Source organism: Petaurus breviceps, unplaced genomic scaffold, assembly GCF_028583685.1.
Source record: "Petaurus breviceps papuanus isolate PSGF00001 unplaced genomic scaffold, PetGlider_PUasm1.0 37, whole genome shotgun sequence".
Taxonomy (NCBI): Eukaryota; Metazoa; Chordata; class Mammalia; order Diprotodontia; family Petauridae; genus Petaurus; species Petaurus breviceps.
The window spans coordinates 101,617,957-101,628,439 of record NW_027186296.1 but is presented as its reverse complement, the minus strand read 5'-3'; the positions used below and the strand labels follow the sequence as shown (position 1 = coordinate 101,628,439).

General features: G+C 47.9%; 2 protein-coding genes across 4 annotated transcripts in view; both read right to left on the bottom strand.

Moving 5' to 3' along the window:
• Positions 1-10,483, bottom strand: part of BUB3 (BUB3 mitotic checkpoint protein) — a 555,213-nt gene that overhangs the window by 74,029 nt on the left and 470,701 nt on the right. The gene's annotated exons all lie outside the window — the stretch shown is intronic.
• On the bottom strand, positions 3,031-4,945 carry HMX3 (H6 family homeobox 3). Its single transcript, XM_069097579.1, has 2 exons — positions 4,513-4,945; positions 3,031-3,674 (listed from the first exon to the last, which is right to left on the bottom strand). The coding sequence occupies exons 1-2, from the start codon at positions 4,943-4,945 to the stop codon at positions 3,031-3,033; spliced, it is 1,077 nt and encodes a 358-aa protein (XP_068953680.1).

The following is a 10,483-nucleotide window of genomic DNA, read 5'->3' as shown; positions in this document are numbered from 1 at the left end:
CTCTCTCTCTCTCTCTCTCTCTCTCTCTCTCTCTCTCTCCCTCCCTCCCTCCCTCCTTTTCCTCCTCCTCCTCTCTCCCCCAATACAAATCAGACCACAGAAGAGATCTTCAGCCATGCTCTTTCTGGAGCTCTCTCCTCACCCAGACAGTTCATGCAAGTGAAACGCTGAGCAACCACACAGTTCTAAATAATTTTACCTATTGGTCAATTTTTCCTCAGTCTGTAATCTAGCCATATGCGCGGGTTGTGGAAAGTTCTTCCTCCTCTTCTACTTGAGACCTAGGTATAGATTTTTTACAAGAAAATTAGGGCCATTTCCTCGAGAGGCGGCCAAGATGCTTCCAAAGCAAGGCAGGGCATGAATCTCGAGGCTCAAGCAAGCAGCCCGGCTCTCTTGAAGCACAGCCGGAGAATGCTGTCCCAGCGGCTACAGGCTGGTAGGAGGGAGGGTAGGGAGACGCTGAATACGTTTGGGTTGGGACTCTGCCCCAGCCGCGTAGCTTCAGCACTGACCGAAGTATTGCACTTCTCTTTCTTTCTAGGGAAGGGAACCACAAAGAGAAAAAGGAAAAGGAAAAGGAAAGGAAAAGTAATACAGTGTATCTTGATTTTTAAAAAAGGCACTGTTCTCAGGAAGTTAACTCTAAGCTGAAATCACTGGAAATAAAAACCCTGGACAGCAGCACTGGAACTGGTTCCTCTGTGTGTGTCTGTGTGTGCGTGTGCGTGTGCGCGCGCCTGCGTGCGCGCCCGGGTCTATGTGTGTCCCGATCCCGAAAGTAAATCAAGCCACCGAATTCCTGTGGGCTTCCCCCTCCTCTTTCCCTTCGGGCTGAGCCGCAGAGGTGGATTGAGGAAAACTACAACTAACTAAGGCCCAATCGGTTCAGAATTGCTGTCTTTTCTCTCTTACTTTTTAGACCAAGACTTCGAGACTCTTCTACAACTCTGCAGCCGCTGACTGAGAGAGCAACGCTATCCCTATAAGGAGGGGAAAACACTCGAAGGCTAAGAAGGAAGACTGAGGTCCCAGGTTTGGCTGGTCAACTTTCTGTTCTTTCTTAAGAGCTTAAGCCTCTCCAGCATTTGAAGTCTCTGCTCTTGCCTCATTTTACCTCTAGCAGATGTTTAACCCCCAAGTTATCCTTCCTCTTCCTTCTCTCTTTTATCCAAATGATGACTCAAGGGAGACAGGTCCTGGTGCCACAAAATAGGTTTAAAAGGCTTTTCCAGGGTTTCTACCTCATCCCTGAAATAATTGGGCTACAATCTTTCTTCATACACAGACATGTAAGAGGCGTTGGAATAGGCACCTAGAGATCCAGACTGGACAGTCGGTGGGCTCTTTTGTCTAGTGGAATTTTGCAAACCATATAAAAAACTCTCCTTACTCCCCTTTTTGCACCTCTCTCTTGAGAAGATCAATCCAGGCAAGACACTATTGGGGAATCTTCCTTGCTCCAAACAAAGCCACTTTTGTCTGCCCTAGACACTGTATTATATGTGTGTGTGTATGTGTGTGTGTGCACCCACTTCTCACACACGATAGAAAGGATGGAAGAGAGGAGAAAAAGTAGGGGTTTCAGAAACACCTGTTGGAGATAATTTCCAAAAGTTACACAACCTTGGAACATAAGTGCCTTTGCTCTTTTTTTTTTTATTTCAATCTCGCCACGACATTCAGCGTAACAATATTTTACTTTTTTTCCTTTTCTTAAAAAGAGACTGAACCCCGACAGATGTAAAAGATGAAATCCTTGGGGGTAGGAGGAGGGAGATGACGGGAACCTATTGCCCGACAACAGGCTTAGTAGACAAAAGGAAACAGAGGTTGGATTGGATGGCAGAACCTTGGGGCTGTGAGGTTTCCGGGGTGAATTTTACAAGAAAACTGTACATTTATCAAATAAGTTAAAATTATTCTAAATTGATTGTCCTTCACTTAAAGCGCTCCAATAACCAGCTGCCTCTGAACTGAGCTAGTGCTCAATTTCCCTAGCCTCCTTCCTTCCTTCCCCTTCTTCCCCCACTACTTTATTTTGCTACTTGAATGATCACAATTTTACAATTAAAATGTTCCTTTCCTTTCCTGGAGGAAGACGCAGTGCTCTCAGAAAATTTCGTACAATATTGCACAGGTCAAAGTACAACAATTAAATTACAAAAAAAAAAAAAGGAGAAAGTTGTAGAAATAATAGTAAGAATAATTTACAAAGGAGGGTTACTCCCTAAATAATAGGTCACCAATAAATAATATCACTCAAACCAGGTTAGAATATGGAATTGTTTTCATTTTCGGTTTGGGGCTTTTCTTTTGGTTTTCTTTACTCCTTTTACAACTTCGTTAGTGAATTTTCCAATCCCAAAACAGGTAAATTGCTAGAGAGAGGTGGGGTGGAGAGAAAGTTTGTCATAAAGGGGCAAACAGAGAACTAAAAGAGGAGGAAAATTGAATGGTTGGGGAAGAAAAACTAAAAGCAATGCAATGATAATTCCCTTCTTCTGGATATCTGGGGAAATAATGATTGAAAAGAGGAGGGAACGATAGGGATTCTTCTCTCTTCCCCCCGAACCCTTGCTTTGTTATTTCCTTTATTTCAAAATAAAACCAAAAGCTAGAGTTCAGCACATTTAGGGCAGGGAGCTGGAGGTGGCATATTTGAGACTTGGATGGAAAAATTTTGATTCAGGGTTTACTTTTCTACCTTTCTTATAACCAAAAGAAAAGCCGATAATAGTCAAGACAGTCTCCAATCTAGCGAGGGTGAAATGCACGGAAATGCATTGAGAATACATACAAAAAATGTTACCTTTGGGGGAGAGGGGAGGAAGGGGAAAGGGAACACTGACCCCTGCTCTCCGGTTCTTGAAGCTGATCCTGACCCCTCCGAGCTGGGGAGTCGGAAGGGTCAATCCCCCCTCACTCCCCACCAGTCGACACACACACCCCTGCACACGCACGCACGCTTCCAGTCCCGGGGTGGGGGGTAGGGGAGGGTCCCCAGCGCCCCCCTCCCCTGCCCCACCTTCAGACCGGCCGCAGCAATGGCACCGATGTGACGACTGGGTGAGAGTAGTACACCGGGTGGGGAAAGGTGAGGAGCGGCTGACTGACTGGCACTGGGGCCCCGGCCGCGCCGGAGCCCTCAGCAGCTGAGTTCTCGTGATAGAGGATGGGCACCCGCACGATTCGCTGCGCGGCTGCGTGGCTCAAGTTGGCCGCCTCCAACTCCGCCGCCAGCTGCCGCTTCCACTTGTTCCGGCGGTTCTGAAACCAGATCTTCACCTGGGTCTCTGTGAGGTGCAGGGAGGCGGCCAGGCCAGCACGCTCTGAGCTACTCAGGTAGCGCTTCATGTCGAACGTGGACTCCAGCTGGAAGACCTGGCTCCGGGAGAAGACCGTGCGCGTCTTCTTCTTACGGCAGGGCTTTTTCTCCGGGCTGTCAGCTCGCTTCTTCCAGTCCTCGCCGCCCTGTCCAGTTGCCCCGGCGCCGGCCCCAGACGACGCGTCGTCCTTCTTGCCTTCCTCCGAGTCACTCTCCTCTAGGATGATCTCGTCCGGGCTCTTGGAGTCCAGCTCCTTGTCCGGGTCCGGCTTGAGTAGTGGCTCAGGGGAGTCTCTGTCTGTGCCCGAAGCTGGGGACGAGTCTCGGAGGAGAGATTTCTCGGCCACTGTAGGGGAGAGAAAAGACACCCAAACGCGCGCACATACGAACACACACGCACCCACATACGCACACACACACACACACAGAGATATCGCCCCTTTAGTTAGGCCTCACAAGAAAAGCCGCTGGCCCCTCTGCCCTCCTGTGTCCCCTAAGCTCATTCCACTACTGTTTTGTAGACTTCAGTACCAAGGACGTTCCTCATAGCAGGCTTGCTTTCCCTGTTCCCTAGTCTTTCTCCCTCCCCAGGGAAGAGGAGGACGCTAGATCTCGGGGTCCTGGGGCCCTCACGAAGTCCCCAGAAGAGAGGAATCGAAGGGTGACAAAGCCGCCATCGCCTTAGGCTCTCTCTCGTCCTTTCTCCAGTCGCTAGGGGCCAAGGGAAAGACTTTCCCTGAATCTGTTGGACAAAACTTGTAAATAACCGCTTTCTCTTTCCAGTTCGAATCCCCCACCCTCTCTCGTACTCCTCGACCCTCTACTATTGCACCAGGGCCACTTTTTCCCCCGTAGGGCAGAGCTTTCACTCAGTGAGCTCACTCTATTTCTTTTCTTCCCAAGTGGGATTGGTACCAAGAAACGTAGCAATACGAGCCTACCGAGGGAGCTTGAATTAAGTGAGCCGGGAGCAAGGAGAAGCGGAATAGGGAAGATATCCAGAAACAGGGCCAAAAAGGGATTGAAAGAGTGTGCGATGGAATGGACCAAGTTACAAGTAGGGGCAAAAGTAGGCAGAAAAGAAAAGAAAAGACACTGTGGAAGAGTAAAGAAGAGAAAGGAAAAGAAGGTAAGGCGGAGGTGACGAATTTTGGAAAAGGGAAAAGGAAACCAATCATAGGTACCTTCTGGCCTGGGAAGATGTCCCCCCGCGGGGGTCAGGGTGTAGGGATACCACCAGGCTGGGGACCGCTCCAGATAGTGCGCCGGTAGTGCAAACCTCTGCGCTGGGATCTCAAAGCGGGGAAAAGCCAAATCGCCCACCTGCGAGAGCGCAAAGCCGGCGGCGCCTTCCAAGGCCCCTTTGGCTGCAGCCGCGGCCGCAGCGGCCGCAGCGGCTGAGGCCGGGGCGAAGAGCGTCCTTGGGGGCTGCTGCTGCTTTGGGGGCGCTCGGTGGTGGTCTCCATTGAGTAGGTTCTTGATGGAGAACGGGGAGTCTTTGGGCGGTGGCGGTGGAGGCGGTGGTGGCGGCGGCGGCGGCGGTGGCGGGGGAGGCGGCGGCGGCTGGGGAGGTTGGGTACTAGTGTTGCTGCAGGGCTCTTGTCCCGGCTCAGGCATCCTCCGCTTTCCTCCTAGTCCCCGCTACACCGGGGAGGCGGGCGGGCGGGCGGACGAGCGGCAACTCAGACCATAAACACAACTCAACTACGAGGCGGCGCAAAGTAGAAGCAGCACCCGGCGCAAATCCAGAGTCTGAAGGGCGGGGTGGGGATGTGGGCACCCAGCTAGAGAGCTACTGGGGCGGGCTTGCATGGGGGGGAGGAAGAGGAATGGATGGGGGAGCAGGAGGGTGGGGGGGGTGGGTGGGGGGGGGACTCTGGGCGGGAGGGGGTGGGGTACAGCTCTGGCCGCGGGACAGAAGACGGGACACAGGGACTGAGAAGCCTTGGCGGCGGCTGCTGCTCACGGGGAGGAGGCGGCTGGACGAGTCCCCGACTTGGGGCTGCGTCAATCCGGCGCCGGATGCTAATGATGAAATCAAAATGTCATCCAAGTTAAATGCGGAGAGTATACGGCGATTGGGCACGTACAATGGCAAATGGGATTAGGCAAGAGAAGGCGCAGCCAAACCCTGGCCCCGCAGCCGCCACTGCCGCCGCCCCCTCTCTCCTTGCCTTAGATTTTGGCGCTTTGGCTTCGGGCTATAAGAGCTCCCCTGTTATTGGCTTTATATAGTCCAATTAGGCAGCAAATGAGGACTGGACTATTAGCACAAAAGGATATTGGCTCTCGATAAAGCACCACTCCAAGAGCAAGAAACGAACCTCTCCGAGCCTGTGGAGCCCCGGGTGGGAGCGCCCACCGGCTGCAGCGGCTGCCCCCTCTGCCGCAAGAAGTTTCCCCCCCTGCTGCTCCTGGGAACTTGCTCGCTACAGCCTGGCCTAAGTGAGGGGGAGAAGAGGTGGGGAGAGGCCTGGGTTAGATCCGGGTTATCCTCCCTCCCCCAGTCCCCAGGGTCCTAGCTCATCTTTACACCCCAAACCCACTCTGACAGGAGCAGAAAAGATCGTTAGCAATTTTATACAACATTCACGATGGCTTCTACCTACCTCCAATCCATTTCCCACCCCAGTAGGGTCAGGATTACCCTTTCCTCTTGGATGCGTAGAAGTGCCCTTTTTTCAGAGAACCCCAAAGACAAGGGAATGGGCGGGGGACAAAGAGATAGTGACTCTACCATTTTCAAAATGGTCTTGTCACCGAGAGGGAAAAAAAAAAACAACAACCAGCACTTGTTGTCTAGGGGAAGCAGCACCAGGGATCCGAATGTGTTTTTGGTTATAGACCCTCACAAGTACGGGAAATCACTTTGGTTTCACCTGCTGCCAGAGCTGCGAGTCTCTTCCTTAATTTACTTTTCTCTACAAAATCATACCGGGGGCCTTTTCGAGTGCATCCTTATCGGTACGACCCCCGCCCCCTTAAGCTCTGAATCTATTCATCCTACATGTGTTCATCTGTGTAACCGTGGGTACAGACAGAACGGGTAAATATGCATTGATCACAGAAAGATACATCACAGACCTATCAGGGCTTTTTAGCTGAAGGCCTGAGCATATTAAGTTCTTTTCTTTTTTTAAAATACAGTTAAATTTTATTTAAGTATTTGGGGGGAACCACTAAACAAATACACTAATTGACTGAAATGCACAACTTTCTCAAAGCGAGCATTTAAGCTCTATATTTGAGGATGATTATTATTTTAGTAGATAAATAAGGGAAAATAAGTTAATGTATTAACTTCCATCTGCGGCTGAGGAATACCTTCTTGCAGCAGGTCTGGGCGGTAGAGGGTTTTCAACAGTTTTGGCCGAAGAGATAAATTGGAGCCACAGGTCACGTGGCCAATAGCGTGTTAAACGCTGGTAGGGGATATTTAAGAGGGTGTTATATGGAGGAGAATTAACATGGACCAGATTACCAGAAGAAAAAAAAAGTTCCCCCTACGCCTTTGACTTTTAAAAACTAGTTATTTGTTCGGCACGAGAACTTTGAGGGATAGGCTTTTTAGAACTCATGATTTAAACATTAAACAAAAATCGCTGCCTCTGTCATTTCCCATAGAGACATTTCTCAGTGCGTGACAACTGGACCTAGGTAGCTGGACATATAGCCGTGGATCACAGCACGACTCCTTCTCAAATGGAAATACCCAAGCAGAAGAGGCAAGTATAAAGATTACTGCCCTCCTTCCTATCGGAAGTCTTCACCTTGTGTTCTTGGTGATTTTGTTCTCCTCCTTTTACTCCCATCCCCTTAAGGTGTATTGAATTCCGAGAAATGTCAACTAGTCCGCATCGAATGTACTGGAAGTTTTTCTGGTCAAACAATTAAATGAACTAAAGAGAAGAGCTGCAATTGGAGGCCAGGACGGTTATCCTAATTATCAAAGGCCAGAAATCCTCACCTAGGGTGGCTACACTTTGGACCCCGCCTGGAACTTCAAGACAAGTGTTTAAACTATTCCTCATGGGGGGCGGGACTGTGATTTCTTCACTCCCTTTATCTAAGTAGAATAACTAACTCATTGGATTGTATCTAGAGCTGAAAAGTTGGAGTCCAACCCTCTTGTTTTGCAGATGAATGAAGAAACTGTGGCCCAAAGAAGGGGCTCAAGGTCACACAGACAGAGCTGGAATTTGAACTCAAGTCTTGTGACTCCAAATCTCTTTTCCCCCCACCACAGCACCATGCTGCCCCCATTTTAGAGAAAGGCTTCTGGAAACTGAGGGACCAGACATGCCTGTGGTCACACAACTGGTGAGTATGTGTCAGGGGCAGGGTTTGAATCCTTGTCTTCCTGACCTCGAAACTATACCTCTATCCAGTAGGCCAACTCGTCTCTATCCCTTGCCCTAGGGAAGCTCAATTGTGCTTTGGATAGGGGTAGGGGGAAGGGAAATGTGCACATTGATACATTGACATATATGCACAACATAAGCCGCAGTTCCGGCAGATGGGGGAACCAGTAAGAGTGCTCTGCCTCTGAGTAGACTTGGAACAAACACGCCAATCTCTCTAAACGAAATCTGTTAATGTAAAACAGAAATTGCGTTTCGGAAGAGGGCCGTGGTATTGGGGCAGTGTAGGAAGACAGTCTCGCTCAGCAGCAATGCAAACTTGTTTCCTACACAGAAAACTCCACTTAGACCAGATTCAGCGGAAATCCCTTTCTGTTCCGGAAAGCAAACGATTTTGTCATATAAAACTTCTGCGCACTATATTCCCCTGGGGACCTAAGAAAAGAGTGATTCTTGCCAGGTTGAATCTTGGGTATTCAAATTCACTTTGTGGGAATGGAGGTGGGGGTAGCGGGGCTGGACAGAGTCTGAACAGAGAGACAGAGAAAAACATTCTTCGTTTTTTTTTTCTTGGTTTTCCAAACTCCTGTCTCCTTCTCTTCCCTCCCTGACCGAAGCTATTTCTCCCGTTCCACCCGTCACTTCCAGCAGATGAAGTAGTCTGTGATGTGATACTCAGGTGCTCCTAAACTTTGAAAGGATTGCGGAGGAAAGCTAGCCCTTACCCCTCCTCTATCGAGCCCCGGCTTGTTCCTTTCCACCACCTCCTCGGAAACGTACCCCACCCAATGCGCGCACCTATGCACCAGCCACCATCCCTCCATACACCCCTCCTCCCGCCCCCCAATTAACTGGAATCCGCACCATTGCCTTCTCTTCATTCAAAGCAAAGCAAACAGCGCCCTCTGTGGGATAGTCTTGAACCTTAGGCGACAATCCTCTCCCAAAAAGAACGTTTAGAATAATAGGCCTGGGCAGGCAGAAGACTTAGCTAACATTCTGTGTTGTACTTGGGTTGGACCCTTATAACCTCCAGCTGGGGGACAATTAAATTTTAATTTTGATTTCCCTTTGATGGGGCAAATTCAACTTGAAAGTCTTCTGAATCTTATCCTTTCCATTTTTTTTGAGAAGTCTTTCCATTGGTTATTATGTTGATAAAAGCATAGAATAATGGAGTCTTACAGCTGGAATGAACCTTAGAAATTGTCTACTCCAACTGTATCCTTTTACATATGATGAAATTCTCTACCCCAGAGAAGAGCTTGTTTGAAGTTTCACGGATAGTTTCTGGTAAAACTAGGCACTTACATCTTCATATTTTGTCCTAAACATCTTGCAATAGTAATTTTACATAGTTAGACTTTAAAATTTAGAGTTGTCTTTTTTTTTTAGTTTATACAAGATCTTGAAGGAGTCAGATAGGTAGCTAGTATAAAGAGATATGTGGGGGCATTAAAATTGGTGGGGCAAGGAAAGGAGAATACTATATGGTATATATGGATATCACTATCATAATGTTTACTTAGAAAGACTGAAAAAAAAAAGAAATGAGAAGAATGTCCTGAAATCTTCTTGGCTACTAAAGACCTACTCCCAAAAATGTTTTATTATTAAAATTAAGTCCTGTTTCTGATTCAGTTCAATTCCACAAACATTTATTAAACAGTAATATAGTATATTTCATGGATATTAATTTAACATTTGTGGGGAGTATGGATGGGTGAGGGGGTAGAAACTGGAAGCAAAGATACCAATAGGAAGCTATTGTAATAGCTTAGGTGAGAGGTGATAAGGACTATATGAGTGGAGAGAAGATGTATTCAAGAGATACTGTAGAGGTATAATCTATAGGACCTGAAAATTGTGGAATGAGGGGTGAAGGAAAGGGATGGTTTAAAGATAATTCCAAGGTTGTGAACTTGCTTAACTGGAAGAATGATAGCACTCCTAGGAGAAACCAGTAAGTTTGGAGGAGGATGGCTCTTAGGGGAAAAATAATGACTTCTGTTTTGGACACTGAGAAGCTCACAGGTTCACAGTAGAGATATCTAGCAGGCAAGTTAATAACTTTGAGCCTCAGTTCAGGAAGGAGTTTAGGGCTGGATATAGTTTTGGGAGTCATCCGTATAGAGATGATAATTTAATCTGTAGAACTTGATTTCACGAAAGGAGAAAGGGTAGAGACAAAAGAAGAATGTCCATAATCGATCTCTGAACTCTGACCTTTTCACTCTGAAACATCCCTCTACCCTGCTTGTTCTCTTCTCCCGTTGGTGAATTCCTTTCAAGGTCTATTTCAGGGACAGACACAGGTCAGTCATGCTTCATTCTCCTCCTGGTTGTGATTCTGACTTTCCATACTATTTCTTCCAATCCAGTTGCCTTCTCCTCATTCCCAAGTCAGCTAGCTCCCCTTTATGGACTATCTTCCTCTATTAGAATATAAGCTTCTGGAGGGCAGGGACCATCTTTGTTTTTGCTTGTATTTGTATCACTAGCTTAATGTATGCCTGAAACATAATGAGCACTTAATAAATTCCTAGTACCTGCCTACCTACCTCTGAGGGATATTCACACTCAGTGGTTGGGAGAAGGATGACAGGTTGGCAATACATACATACATGTATATATATGAAGAGAGAGAGAGAGAGAGAGAGAGAGAGAGAGAGAGAGAGAGAGAGAGAGAGAGAGAATTGTTTTTTGGAGGAGAGCCAAGAGAGAACAATGTCTCAGAAGACAAGCTGAGAGAGCATACCCAGGAAGAGGGTGATGGCCAACAATATTAAAGAGC